Here is a 15,383-nt window from a genome sequence, read left to right on the forward strand (position 1 = left end):
CCAAAATGCTAGATATGCTGTTAGAAGGCATGTTTTGGTTGATTATTATAATATATAAATTATTACATATTTCCCCTGTCATTTGTCCTTCTACCCACAAAACCTTCTGTCCTGTACAAGTTATATCTATCTATACACATGCTTAAATTTAAGCCATATAGTAGTTTGTGTGTGGGGGTGTGTGTGTGTGTGTGGTTTTTTTGTTAGCCCCTGCATTTCAGTTGATTTAGTTCGCTATCCACCTACCCATCCGTTTTCCATTATTTCCCTAAAAGTAAATAATAAAAGTGCTCTATACCAAAATGATTTAAAATCACTTTTACATAATTATTAGAAAATTTAATAGCAAAATTTTATAGCCACAAAACTGATGATAGGTCTAGCTATCCTGAAATAAGCAGTGCTAATAATACAGCATAATACTACACAGTGGGCTTCCCTGGTGGCGCAGTGGTTGAGAATCTGCCTGCTAATGCAGGGGACACGGGTTCGAGCCCTGGTCTGGGAAGATCCCACATGCCGCGGAGCAGCTGGGCCCATGAGCCACAGCTGCTGAGCCTGCGCGTCTGGAGCCTGTGCCCCGCAACGGGAGGGGCCGCGATAGTGAAAGGCCCGCGCACCGCGATGAAGAGCGGTCCCCGCACCGCGATGAAGAGTGGCCCCCGCTTGCCGCAACTGGAGAAAGCCCTCGCACGAACCGAAGACCCAACACAGCCAAAATAAATAAATAAATAAATAAATAAAGTAGGGGAAAAAAAAAAAAATTAAAAAAAAAATACTACACAGTATACCATTAATGACAGGTATTTCCAAATTATTTTAAATAAAGTATTAACGAACAGATAGATACAAGTCCTTAGGTAGTCTTTTTTAAGTTACTATAGTCCTAAGTTATTCACAGCTGTTGTATATTAGGCAACAAAGGGGTTCTCTGGTTAAGTTATATGCTCCCCTTTGTTCTCAGTGTCTAAAATGAAACTCAAAATAATTGAGGGAAGGCAAATCTGAATTTTATAATAGGTCTATAGAATCTTAGCACTTGTATAAAGGCCTGTAACACCGTTAGCATCAAAGATGGATACTTCTATAGTGCTTCAAAGTTTCATCTTCAAATTGATTTTAAAATCACAGCATTAGAAGTTTTATGATGGAAAGGACCACTGAACCGTAGATGACATTTAATTAAACAACCCATTTTACAGATAAGGGAACCAAGGTTTAAAACTGACTTACCTAAGGTCCCACTAATTATCAGAAGCAGTTCTCTTTCTCCTGCCCTCTAACCAAATAGTGGCTCCCAAGCTCAGCTGCACACTGGGATCATCTGAGAAGCTTTAAAAACTGCCTGGCTTCTGCTTCAAGATGTTCTGATTTAACCGGCACTGGGTATGACTTGGGCATCAGGACTGTTTTTAAAGATCCCCAGATGACTGCAGCGTGCAGCAAAGGTTAGGGATGAATGAGTTAGGGTTAAGATCGGAGAATCACTCGGGATGCTTTTGTCCATATAATCATGCTTCACATCATTCCCCATCTTGTCAAAAGGTGTGTGTGCGTGGGTGAGAGAGAGACAGACAGACAGACAGACAGACACACAGACACTGTGTCTTGGAGGCGGGGGCAGGCGGGTGGACTTTGTGCATCCAGAAACATATATCTTGAAAAGTTGCATAAGTGATTCTAATAAGGCTCACCTACCCCACTGAAAACTAACCCCATGATAAACATTTTCAAAATCATTCCTAAAAGCCAATTGGCCCTATTAATTTTCTCAGTAAACCTTTATTTCACCAATAATGAATGTGATGAATGATCATTTTTAAAACTGAATGAGAGCAAATTAAAATTTACTGTACTTCCAAAAATTAGACTAGGTCGGGAAAAAAAAGGATGAAACCTACTTGTCTGAGCAAGGTTAATCTTTTTTTTTTTTTTTCTTTAATTTTATTTAATTTTACTTATTTTTGGCTGCATGGGGTCTTTGTTACTGCGCGCGGGCTTTCTCTAGTTGCCAAGAGCGGGGGCTGCTCTTTGTCGTGGTGCGCGGCCTTCTCACTGTGGTGGCTTCTCTGGTTGCACAGCACGGGCTCTAGGTGCGTGGGCTTCAGTAGTTGTGGCACACGGGCTCAGCAGCTGTGGCTCGCGGGCTCTACGGCACAGGCTCAGTAGTTGTGGCGCACGGGTTTAATTGCTCTGCGGCATGTGGGATCTTCCCAGACCAGGGCTCGAACCTGTGTCCCCTGCGTTGGCAGGCAGATTCTTAACCACTACACCACCAGGGAAGTCCCTGAGCAAGGTTAACCTTCAAAGTACTTTTGAATTATATACTGGACATCAGACTCTTTTGAATTCAAAAGAAGCTGCGACTCTAGCCAAAGTAGAGTGGTTTTTGTACCCACAGATTCAGTGTCTTGGCTGAATAAAAACATTCAGTGATGATGTGATAAGTGCCCAAACTCAGGACTTTAGAGATGGGGCTCAGTTTTTGCTGAAACATGATTTGACTGCAACTATTATTGTAAGCAAGAGAGGAAAGTTACCTTATTATGACTGTGAACTTGCTGTCTTTAATTAAAGTAGAAGTTACTGATAATTTAAATAGCTAAAAAAAAAGCTGGCACATTAAAAACCAATTAAAAATATAATTAGCTTATAAAATTAAGACAACAAATAAAATTAAGGATAAGGACATTAATATTTTCAAATAGCATTTCCCAAACTGTGTTCTGGAAAATCAACATTCATATCCTAAGGAGATGTTAATGTTTCGTGGACAACCGCGAGGGAGGAGGCAAGAAGCTCTGCATCCCGTTTGGTTTTTTTCTCTTAAATAAGCTTGAAAGGTTCATCATTAGGGTGTTTTGGTTTTGAAAGTGCATCTCCAATTGTGGACTATGAGGTGCTCCCAGAAATTAAAGAATAGTTTCCATCATCATGACACTGTTCGTGTCTCCTTAAGTATAAGCCTGACCACAGCCATGTTTCCGAAACCTCACCTCTTTTATTGTTCTCTGCTGTGATTGATACAGTGTGTTGGAGATATATTTATATATATAAACAAAAATTAAATGTGTCTATTAAGTTAAAACCTCAGTTGAACAAATTTCATCTACAAAGAAATTAAGCTTGAGTGTGTATTTCTTAAGACTGGTTTGATATATTCTCCCCCTCTTTGGGGGACAGGAAGGAGAAGTAAAATTTCATACAGAAATAGTGCAGGAAAAAAAAAAATGCACAGTGGGATAAATCTGACAAAATCCAATTAAATTTAAATGCAGAGTCGCTTTGGTGCCAGTAGGGGACAAGCTGTTCCTTCTTCTAAGAGTAGCTTCCAAAGTAGTATACATTGTTTGAGGACTACAACTCATAAAGAAATAATTTTTTCTAGAAATAGCCAATAAAAAGTACCTCTCTTTCTCATTATGTTCAACAATGGCTTAACAACAGAAATGCGTCAAATAAAGATTTATACTTTTTCTGGGATTTCTTATTTGCTAACTGGCTTTCCCTTCTATCATGCGCTCTCAGATTAAAATGGAAACTGAAAATTCATATTTAGGTCCTTGAAATCAATCTATAGTTGACACCAGTTTTTTAACCTGATCACTGAAAAGGACAATTCAAATGAATGAAATTATGTATGGCTAGGATGCTTTTAGCGATAAGGGGGTCTGTCACTCAGCCCTTGGCAACCTACTTGTACTCACCATTTTACTGTGGTTCTAAGATTAGGCTGGCTGACTGTGCTGTCATCTAGAAATATTGTTGAGCATGAGCTATACTTTTTAGTAAGCTGCCCTGGAGATACCTGAAGGGGAAGGGAAATAGAAGAAAATGTCACAGTAAGTTAAACCTATAAAGTGTGTTTTTTTCCTTGGTTAAAATGTCAAACGATAAAGCATTAAGATTTTTCTTACACTCCATGAACTGCCTGAGTGTGATATCATGTGCAGCTCTATGGGAAACCTCTATACTCTGACTTCCACAGACGAGCTTTGAGAAATGGGTTATAAAATGCTGCCTTGATATAGTACCTATAATCAAACCTGGCAAGCGCCTATTATAAATTACCTTTATAATAATGTAAAAAGTTTAGAATAAGATTTCAGGGTTTTTTCCTTAAGCAATGAAATGCAGCTGAGATTTCCTATTTCTATTCATTTACTACAATAAAACGTAATGCTTTATGTAATACCGATGTAGGAGCATTTCACTGCAGTAAACGAACACCAATAATAAATGTATTAGTTCAGGAGACAGTGTGACGAAACAAACGTTTTCGAATCAGAGGCTGGGCATGCCAGGGCTGCTCTATCACTAAAAAGCTGGGGGCCATAAGTCTCTCTGGGCCTCAACTTCCTTATCTGGAGGACAAAAAGGTACTGCTTAAAGATTCTCTCGCATCCAAAAAAAAAACGGATAAAACAACTCTGAGAATTTAACTTCTCACTTCATGTTTAAGTAAGACTGCCATGACATTACTCAAGTGAGAACCTCAGAGAATACTTGCCATTCATTTCAAAATTGTACTAATTCTGTTCTACGTGTTATTTGACACTCCTGCCTCACCCATGCTGCTCTCTGCCTGCAGTGCCTTTTTCTTCCTCCTGTCCCAGCAAGCTTGACCCCATCTTCCTCTAGGATCCCTCTGCCGGCAGGCACACCACAACACTTCTCGCTTTCTGCACACTCACACGTCTAATTTACCAACTGTTCCATGGTCTCAGCTGCTTGCATAGTACCACCCTCTTAAGTAAACAAGCTTCTCCAGGTTAGGAAGATTCTTCTCCTACCTCCAGCTACTGAGCACAGAATCTGGGACAAATTAGGATTCAACAAGTGTTTGAGAAATTATTTAAGATCAGTTACAACTGGAGGTAAATCTTACTAAAGATACAAATTCGTGAGAATTTATCTACAGTGGTGTTGGATAGGTGACAAAGAACTTTTTGAGACCCTCTAGAGAATGAACTATCTTTAAAACACTTTAGAAGTATCCATTTATTTGTGAAGAGCCCATGAACACGGCAATAGTCAAATACTAAAATGGCCTAAACTATGTTAGGACAACTCTCTTCCTTAAAGTAAGGCCAATAACCAAATCCCAATCACTGAAAGCCACTGGAAGGAAGAGTAGCATTCTTTAATACCACAGAATACAAACAATTTTAAAGCTGGGTTTTGTTTTTGGTTTTTGTTTGTTTACTAATTCAGATGAGCCTTCCTTCCTCCTATTAATATAAAACAGTTTTCACCATGCTGTCACACTCTCCCATCAATGTCCTCCACAAATACATGAAAGGTGAGGCAGGGAGAAAATCTAGTTGATGCTTTTTAAAATACAGAGCATTTAAGTAAAAATTGCCAGTATCCAATAATCAGAAATATCCAAATGGCATATATAAAACACCATTTTGCTTGTTTCAGATGCTTTATGCAAAGCCACTTATTCCTTATTAACAAAAAGTTCTAGATGTAACATATTTGAAAAGTATCACTATTTGGAAGACTAATTTCTCCTTCAAGCTAGAAATGTTTTAAACTAAAACTCTGATATGGTCCTTAAGCTATTTGGTTAATGTGTAATTTTAGAATCTCAAAAAACAGATACAGCATGAAAAATGAAAATTCACTCATTCAAATACTTTGATTCTAAACGAAGCAGGTTATCTTTTAAGGTCACTACTATTAGGGTATAATATGACATACACTACACGTAATAAAAGTCAATTCTGACCAAAAGTCTATATATATGAGGGGAATAAAAATAGTAAGGAAATGTACCAAAATATAGACTAGTTGGTAGAGCTTTGGGTGCTATTTATCCTGTTTTCCTCTATTAAAAACTTTTTTTTCTATTATGAATGTATATTGATTTGTCTTTGGAAATATTACTGCTAAAACATTTAAATTTTTTAATTAGATGTGGTCTATAGTCCTATGGGGGCTCATTTAATGTATCAGCAACTTACAGTCTACTGGCTCGATCCTACAAAAGAAACACTTCCACAGGCCTACTCCTGAAACTATTCAAACTTTCCAGCATCTAGTGTTCACTAAAGGATGGCAGAATTGAAGCCTCTGAGCAAAGCCTAGATATGTTAGCTGCCAGCAGATTACTTTCCTCTCATCTTGCTTGAAAATTTAAGATAACTGTCCTTTATGATTAAAGCCTTACCATTGCTGGCTCACAACCTCAATAAACTGCACTGACACACATAAGGGTATAAAATGCAAATACAAAAAAAAAAAAAAACAAGTAGCAAAAAACACTACTGACAGTTTAATGTTCATAGGTATTATTTCAATTGGTCACTGAAGAAGAGTATTTATCTTCATTCAGCACTAAGGACAAAATACATGGACTTTTACAATCTTTATAAGGGGAAAGGTTGCTTAGTAGACTTCAGGTTTAATGGTGAAGACTAGAAAATAATCATACCTAGGAGGTTAGTAAGTAACAACCCTCAAAGCTTATCATTAAAGGTCAAGTACCTGTTGAAATCCTGCCCCCACCCAATGACTCTTCCCACTGTGCCTACTGCCTCTGATTTTAACCCATTAAAAGAATAAAGCTGGAGAGAGCGAGAGTACGAAGTGCGGCAACCCGAGTCATGGCAGGACAGGCATTTAGAAAGTTTCTTCCCCTCTTTGACCGAGTATTAGTTGAAAGAAGTGCACCCGAAGTTGTAACCAAAGGAGGCATTATGCTTCCAGAAAAATCGCAAGGAAAAGTATTGCAAGCAATGGTAGTAGCTGTTGGATCAGGCTCTAAAGGAAAGGGTGGAGAGATTCAACCAGTTAGTGTGAAAGTTGGAGATAAAGTTCTTCTCCCAGAATATGGAGGCACCAAAGTAGTTCTAGATGACAAGGATTCTTTCTTATTTAGAGATGGTGACATTCTTGGAAAATATGTCGACGAAAATAAGTCACTATTGAAATGGCATCACGTGAAGCTGCCCGTTCCCCCAATGGCATCACGTGAAGCTGCCACTGAAGTTCTGAAATCTTTCATCCTGTAAATAATTTCCGTGTTTCTTTTATAAGAAAGTAATGATATCCAAACTAATGATATTCAGTGTCTCTGAAATTTAGTTTTCTCTGTATTGATTTAAACATTCCCAAATAAAAGTATATAAATGAAAAAAAAAAAAAGAGAATAAAGCTGAAGTTCACTTTTTTCTTCCCCCTTTTCACAAGTTTTGGATACGTTTATTAAGAATCAATGACTTTAACTGAAAAGTCTGTAATACTCCATCTATGTTGCACATTAATGGACAATATGGTAGGGTGAGTGGTTTGAATAGAATTCATACTCCAGGCCTTAGTAGAAAAGTATAATATTCTAATTATAGGTATAATCCAAAATATTGTCTGAATTAATATCGTTAATTATATTGAATTAAACTTCAAACTCAGAACCTATATTCAAAGAATAAATCTAAGTTTGAGTAGACTGACCACAAATCTATCTCCTCTCCCCCTTCTTTCAGATATCATCTCAGTAGAATTAAAGGCATTTTTTAAAAAAGCTATACATAAGACAGGATAAACAGCAGATGATTTTTAATGTTTGAAAGGTGAAAAGACTAGATAAAGGAGTGGTAACTGACATGGCAGAACAGAGGAAGCACAACCTTGGTACCTACAGAGAGTGACTAGGACAGGAACAAGAAAACCAGTTTGTCTTACGGAACCCAAGGCAGGCTCAGAGTTCAGAGGCGTGGTCCCCAAATCCTTGCAGTGAGGCCCATCAGTTAACGAGTTGTCCAAGTGATGCTTCCAATTAGATCTTAACAGACAGCCAAGGACCATCACTCGTTTGAGGGAAGCCCCCAACAAGTAAGAGATCAAAACAGGAAGAAGGAATGGGACTTCCCTGGTGGCGCAGTGGTTAAGAATCCGCCTGCCAATGCAGGGGACACGGGTTCGAGCCCTGGCCCAGAAAGATCCCACATACCACAGAGCAACTGAGCCCATGCGCCACAACTACTGAGCCTGCGCTCTAGAGCCCATGAGCCACAACTACTGAAGCCCACACGCCCTAGAGCCTGTGCTCCGCACCAAGAGAAGCCACTGCAATGAGAAGCCCATGCACCCAACAAAGAGTAGGCCCAGCTCACCGCAACCAGAGAAAGCCCACGTGCAGAAACCAAGACCCAATGCAGCCAAAAAATAAATAAATAAAATAAAATATAAGGATGCTTTAAAAAAAAAACAAAACAAAACAGGAAGAAGGAATTGATGGGAGTGATAAAAACTCAGGAGCAAATGAAAACTTGAAATTGCATCAGTGAAAAAAAGAATGACAGGATATAAGAGAACTCTATAAATTGAAAATAAGGTAGACAAAACAATATATTCAATAGAAGGATTAGAGCACAGTCAAGGAAATCTCCAGGAAGCAGGACAAAAAGACAAAATGCAAAGCAGGAGGGGAAAAAAGTTACCGATCTGGTAAGTCTAAGACTTCCAACATCCGAATAATAGGAACCTGGAAGAAAAAAAACAGAATATCAAAGAAACACACAAAAAAGGTCTATACCAAACCAAATTATGAAATTTCAAAATCCCAGGGAGAGGGAAGGTACTAAAAGGTTCCCGAGAAGGAAGGGATGGGGGGAAATGACTAAAATCGGTAATGTACAATGTACCATACAATGTCAACAGGTTTAAGAGCAACAGTGTAAATGAGAAGATGAGAGGGAAGTGTCTTTAGAACTGCAAAAATTAGTTTCAACTGAGAATTCTATACTTTATCAAATAGAAGGAGTTTCAGAGAGGCTAGATCTCTATAAACTTTCTGCCCATGTGCCCTTTTCCCACGAAAATGTGCTCCAGTAAAACAAGGAAGTATAACAAGACAAGAGGGAAACAGAATCTAGGACATAGGGGATCCAACATAAGAGAGCAGAGTTATGTGAGATCCCGATGACTTCACACAGATATCCCAGGAAAAGAGGCATAGAGCAGGCCTAGGGGAACACTAGTCTATATGGGAGTAGGAAGACAAAAGATCGGGGAAAAGTGTCTCCAAGAAAAAAATGGAACAGATGTGGCTTAGTAGACGGAAAATATTTTTGATAGGTATGTGACAAATGTTAAAACATTTGGGGAAAAAAATAGCTGTTAGAAAACAGGCAAGTGAATATAGTCAGGAAATTAATTCCACAGAAAAAATGAAGAATGTGAAAGCAGGGAGACCGGGCAGGGATCTACTTACTGCATGTGGCTGTGTGAGATCACGTTGGCTAGGAAAAGGGGGTTGGGTTATCCTAGAGAAGTGCAGAAGGGCTCCAATTTCATTAAAATTGAAGAAGAAGAATGAAGGGTGTGCAAGGAGGAGGCACAGTCAGAGAACTATATGGCTCAGCAGTGCACAATATTTGCAGAGTCGTAGTAATGTAAACATTGATTCTGATGTAATAAAAACTGATACATGTTGAGGGAACACAGGGAGGGAAATAACGTCATGGTGGACCGAAGAAGCTAAGCTTTCACCTGCTATGACAAGAAGTCAATGGACAGTGCTAAAAATTAACTTACCTGTTATACTTTTATTACTTTGGTTAAAAAATAAGATCAAAAAAATAAGGCAAAAGAATTTAAGGCAGATCTTTATACTACAACCATATTAGTGAAATTTAACTTAAATGTCAGAACCCTTAAAAAATGGGCACTACTAAGTCAAAGACTTTCCTGAATACATTTGATAATTAGGAAAATAGAGATTTAGAAAATCTACCAAAAAGAGGTCCATGCTAACAGTATGGGATCCATCATATTTTTAGGAATCATGGCAGACATATTTTTAATTCAAACTATTAATTTCTTAACTTTTCAACTGTTTACTTACATGGTTTAAAGGGTTGCTCTTCGTCTTTTCCCGCACTAAGAATAAAAAAAATTAACTGATGAATTCTGATACAAATGCCATAGAAAAATAAAAGTAGTCACTAATTATTTGATGGATTACCAATAACACAATGAGATAAAATTCCATTCTATTTTTTAAAATAATTTCCAACAAAATATATAATTTAAATCACCCAGCAAGATGAGTCCTATAAATAAAATCTAAAAACTTAGTTTCACTTTTTTGACCTAATAGATATTCTGTATTAGGTACAAATGAAAGACTCCCCATTTACAAAAGAAAAGGACAAAGCAAATTAGGCCAGGTGAGAAACTTAGCTAATAAAAAAATTTACCTGCTGCATAGCTGAACTACTAGCCAGGAGTATTTTCTAATTCTTCATTTACACACAGCTTACTTTAATTACCACCATCTACAGATGACAACTCTAAGAACCAGTTTCTGGCCAGGCACTCATCTCCGAACGCACCAGTATCTCTGGAAGCATCCTGAACCACTTAATGGTAACCTACTCAAATACCTTACTGAAAAACTACACAACTGGAAAGTAACCTATGTTAAACGTAAATTTTAAAATGAGTGTGCTGACCTAAATGAACATATCTACAGCACACAAAACTGTTTTGCTCCAACAAAGGCCAGAAGAATAAAAGCCTGAAGAGGGTCTTAGGCCACACTCTTGCTCACATTGCCTCCTTTAACTCCAGACAGGCATCACAGGCACGGATTCCTTAAGGCTGAAGAGAGAGACAGGCATGGGACAGCTTTTCTTTTACTGTCTCCAGAGCCCCTCTACATGTGAGCAGCTCATGGCTCTGGAAGAAACTGAGAAATAGAGCAATCCTAACCAGAAATGAGTGGCTCAAGTACACACACTAGAAAAACGCAAGTTAGAAACCCCAGGAGCTTCCAGGTTGGTGAACACGTAGTACCCTTGCAGGGGGCATCAAAGATCTGTGCCCTGTCCCCATGCCTGGCCCTATGCATCTCTTCCATCTGGCTGTTCCTGAGTTATATCCTTTTATAAAAACCAGTGATCTAACGGAAAAAAAACAAAAAGCAAAACAACAACAACAAAAAACCAAACCTCCGTTTTTTATTGTGCTGCTTCACTTTAAATATTATGGAATGTTCACTTCTTGTATTCCTGCTCTCGTAATCAACTGAAAAACTTGGTCACGTATGGCTCTTTAGCAAATAAACTAGGATTTAACATAACATTAAGGAAGACAGGCAGGCAAGCAGGAGTGCAAAAAATTCTACGGTTCTGATTCTCATCTTAAAACAAGGAGGACACAGGAAATTTATATGAGTTTCACATGCTGAGGATAATCTTCTGGAAAACCCCATATGGCATGTTGCTCTTATTACCCTGGCACAGCACTACATTAGGATGAGAAAGTTTTGAATAGCTTAAAAGTTCTGAGTAGCAGAAATCTGGATGTGAGATAGGCTCGTCTGGTTGAACACTGTGTAAAACAGGGCCAAAATCACAAGGCTCAATTCCCATATATAACAACTGATTTTTCTGATTTGATCAAATGAAAACCTAACTGTGACCTAAACCCTATCATTTGTCTTTAACATATGTGCTCTTCGGAGCAAGGGGAAAAGGACAAAGTAGCATGCAGAAATAGACCACATCTAAATCATGTGGCCAGTTGACTATGTTGATAAAGAGGTGGCAAAATGTATAAACAGATAGTCTAAGTGTTCTCCTCCCTAAAACCCTGACAACTAAAGGAAACTGTATCATCAACATATTAAAATAAGACAAGTGAATACATTAAAAAAGTGAAACATTTAAACCACTGTAAGAGTTTTTCTAAATACCTCCTATAATACACAAAACAAAAACAGTTTTCACTCTTTTTCTCAGGGAAAAAAAAGCATTGCCTTACCCTCTGTTTGAGATTTGCTCAGACAAACTGTGCTTGGCCTTGGGTGGTCAGAAGGGTTTGGTTCCAAAGCTAAGTCTGTATAGGAAGAAGAGAAAAAGGTGTGGTGATTTAGTTGAGTAGAAAAATACATGATTTTAAAGATAGCTACACATTGATTGAAACCACTTTTAATAGTCTTGAGAAGAGCTTTTAGTAATGACAAAAAGGCAATTTTAGTAAAGGCACAATATAAAAATTCTATTGGGAAACAGCAAAATTGTAGAAACTCTCCATACATGTGGAATAAAACCATGGCTATGTCTTAGACTTCTTTAACTTGCACCTAAATAATCTATGCCATTTTTAGATGAATCATATATGTGACCCCCCTCCTATTTATCAATTAAAAATTCAGTCACCCTCTTTTAAAGCTGATATTACTAGCACATTCCAGGAACAGTCTCAAGAAGCAAGTTATGCTGTGGCCAACTACTGTCAGATACCAGCTCAATATATCAAATATGCCAAAACGAAGTGAGTTGCTTTTGGCAAATGTTCTTCAGACAATCAAATGGCTAATTCTAACTCCGTTCAACAAATGAACTCATCTAATTGGCTGTGGTTTATCTGGGGGCTATTCATCATGGCAGATTTAAGAGGACTACATAAAAGTTCAATGTTCTAATCTATAGGAACACTTCCATGATAGTGATTTTTAACTTTGCCCTCTATTTCCAAAGCTAAACTCACTTCTTCATTCCACGCTGCGTGATTAATTTGGGGCTTCAATAAGAGTACTTTCTGGAGCAGATCATAGGGCTACTAGAAAAAAATTTTGGCCACACCTACACGAAAAGGTGGGTCTGCCTGTAGCCCACCTTGCACCAAGGTGGGATAGCGTCTTCTATTTAGGCAGAAATACAAAACAAGCACAAGCTACCACACAGGATAGTAAGGTTGTTGTTTAAAACAAACAAACAAACATAAAAGCCCTATGACACTTCCTCAGCAAAGTCCATCTCAAACCATTTAACCAATCTTTTAAGAAACTGGACCAAGATTCAGATAAAGAGTAATGGTTAAGGCAATTATTTCCCAAACCACATAATAACTGATCTGTTTTTGAAAGATGGCTTTGATGGTCAAAGTGAAATACAAATATATCCCTGCCTCTGAGAGAATCCAAAGAATACACACATTGATATATTAAAAACTAATTAGTCTAGTAGTGAATTCTGTCTAACCCAGCATTCCACAAATGTATCTACCTAGAATCCCCTTTTCCCACCCAGAAAGAATTTTGCACGAACAGTAATTTTGGACTTCCCGTTTTAACAGGAATCTGAGCCATCCATTTTAATGTCATTGCCAGCACTAGTAATTTACAGAGCTAAACCAACTGCTTTGTTCTTCATGAAAATTCCTTCACTGAATTTGAAGTTTATCAAGCTGCTTTTGGAGAAAATATTCTATTCAACATTTTTATGTAAAAGACCCATAGAATTATTTTAAAGTTTTTTTCTCCTACATATTTGAAAAACTAAGACAATGGGAAAATAAATTATTTCAGCTGTACACAAAATGGCAGGCAGAGACTTTCACAGCTGCCTCTAACCTATAGCTTCCGAAAGAATTCATGACTACTTACCTATACCAAAAAGAAAGTAAATAGACTACATTTGAATCTAAAAAATAAGCAGAAATGTTTGCAAAGTAGCTGTATTATTTATCAGTGTCTATGGCATGGTAAAACTTAACAATTTTCAATGGAAGTCCAGGAAAATTAAGTGCCAGAATCAAAGAGAAGCAAGCTTTAACACACACACACACACACACACACACACACACACACACCCGCCAAACCAAGATGTGCTACTACAGATCTAAATACAAAAATCAAGAAGGCTGGGATAAAAGAAATGACAACATGCAAAAAAAAAAAGTAAACTTAGCCCAAGTGACCAGAAAAAAGCTGGCACTCTCCCTACTCTATCCTAGGGGGTTCAAAGGTAGGCACAGGACCCAGGACCGGCCAATCAATCACAGCTGTCCTGGGACTTCCCAAGAAAAGAGAAAGGCAGAACTGTACTCTAGGATCCTTAGCTAGTCTTGAGCTGCTGGACACTCCCCTTGCTATCATGAGGGGAAAGGCTTTTCAGGAGACATCAACAGAGGAGAGCAGAACTGAGGAGATCATTTAACTCCTGGGTCAAGTAGTGCTTAACTCTGTGATGTTCTTTTAACTTGCAACTGAAGGAGACCTGGTTAATCAGCAGTACTGATGATCACACTAAAGGTGGGGAAAGGTAAAAGTCACTTGCTCATTCCTTTAACAAATATCATGAACAAAAATCTGCATGAGACAAAACGATGCTCGGTTTAAAAATTACACACAACCATTCACAATCATTAACACACAATGATTCACAACCGTTACTTTTAGTTGCTTTTCTTATACGTTAAAAAAAGCTCTAATTAGTGTACAATTTATGTCTTCTTGTTACTAACAAGCGCTCTCCACCCCACTGTTGCATATTTATTGTCTAATGAATACACACTGGCCCATCAAGTGTTATTCCTATACTGGACTTAGCCAATCCCCTATTGCTGGGGATTGGTGCTTACAAAGTTCTATTCTTAAAATATTAGGAGGAAAATCTTCATGTACATAGTTTTTTAAAATAATGGTTTTATCTCCTTAGCAAAGATCTTCGGAAGTGGAATGACTAAGCCAAAAGGTTAGATCACTTTCACGGCTCCATGTACAATGCTAAATTGCTTCCTAAAGAAGGTGGGGGGCACATTAGGGTATAATGCTACCAATCATGACATTTTGAGTTCCTATCCTTCCTTTGGATACTTGAAAAAAAAAAAAAAATTCCTACTGATATGAATGAGGACCCTCACTGTAGATCTAATTTGTATTTCTTTTGATTACACAGTTTGACCATTTTCCCACAGTTATCAGTGTCATTTCCACTTTGGTGAGTTGGCCTATCATTTGAATGTACTGTAAACACCAGGGCCCTACTGCTGTCAGTTTGCATGAGGTTTTCAGAAAATATTAATCTTTTGTTTATAGCCTATATAACTAACAATTTTCTATATAACTTGCACTTTTTGCTAATGAAAAATACCACATCACTATCTTATAGAATGGACATGTGAGCCATTAGACAGTAAACTCATACATACACACAATATTTCTGCACTTCCCATTAACTATCTTCCCAAGAGCCTAAGGAGACTATGATAAAACCTACCACACTCTTCACTGTCACAAAGGTAAGACTGCCGACTATTAAGCAAAGCTTTACCACCCACCATCCCTCTCATCCCTCGCCCCACCACATGCACACACAGTAATTTAGAGACTTCAGGAAATTACTGTGCATTCAGGAAATTACATGGATTCTTCCGAAAGTTATTTCTTTAGAAACCTCTAAGAATGTTTTACCCAGGAGAAATATTCTTGAGCTCATGATTAGGGCTTATGATTAAAACTGTATTTTAAGACCCATCATTTTTGTATTATCAATTTAAATTGCAACTTATTTGACAGCATGATAGGTCGATGTAGAAAAAGTATGATTAAAAAAAAATTAAACTCGGTCTTAATGTAAACA

The 15,383-nt window shown here is 37.8% G+C and overlaps 3 protein-coding genes across 6 annotated transcripts in view; 1 reads left to right on the forward strand and 2 right to left on the reverse strand.

Annotated features, from left to right (window-relative positions):
- Nucleotides 1–15,383, reverse strand: part of EDEM3 (ER degradation enhancing alpha-mannosidase like protein 3) — a 422,356-nt gene that overhangs the window by 173,031 nt on the left and 233,942 nt on the right. The window lies entirely within an intron of this gene.
- Nucleotides 1–15,383, reverse strand: part of LOC130705040 (cyclin-Y-like protein 1) — a 34,542-nt gene that overhangs the window by 12,994 nt on the left and 6,165 nt on the right. For 2 of the 3 annotated variants that reach the window (XM_057531064.1, XM_057531060.1), the window contains exons 2-4: nucleotides 11,779–11,853; nucleotides 9,857–9,891; nucleotides 8,451–8,494 (exon numbers count right to left, since the gene is read on the reverse strand). In XM_057531064.1, coding sequence (XP_057387047.1) covers nucleotides 8,451–8,494; nucleotides 9,857–9,891; nucleotides 11,779–11,853 — 154 coding nt within the window. Of the gene's footprint in view, nucleotides 1–3,707; nucleotides 3,809–8,450; nucleotides 8,495–9,856; nucleotides 9,892–11,778; nucleotides 11,854–15,383 lie in introns of all 3 variants that reach the window. The other variant, XM_057531051.1, reaches the window with a different exon arrangement.
- On the forward strand, nucleotides 6,557–7,051 carry LOC130705049 (10 kDa heat shock protein, mitochondrial-like). Its single transcript, XM_057531108.1, has one exon. The coding sequence runs from the start codon at nucleotides 6,615–6,617 to the stop codon at nucleotides 7,020–7,022; it is 408 nt and encodes a 135-aa protein (XP_057387091.1). The 5' UTR covers nucleotides 6,557–6,614; the 3' UTR covers nucleotides 7,023–7,051.

The sequence above is a fragment of the Balaenoptera acutorostrata genome, chromosome 1 (assembly GCF_949987535.1).
Source record: "Balaenoptera acutorostrata chromosome 1, mBalAcu1.1, whole genome shotgun sequence".
Classification (NCBI taxonomy): Eukaryota; Metazoa; Chordata; class Mammalia; order Artiodactyla; family Balaenopteridae; genus Balaenoptera; species Balaenoptera acutorostrata.

What these genes read in the sequence shown, in the direction of transcription:
- LOC130705049 (XM_057531108.1), top strand. Translation starts at nt 6,615, where the DNA reads ATGGCAGGACAGGCATTTAGAAAGTTTCTTCCCCTCTTTGACCGAGTA.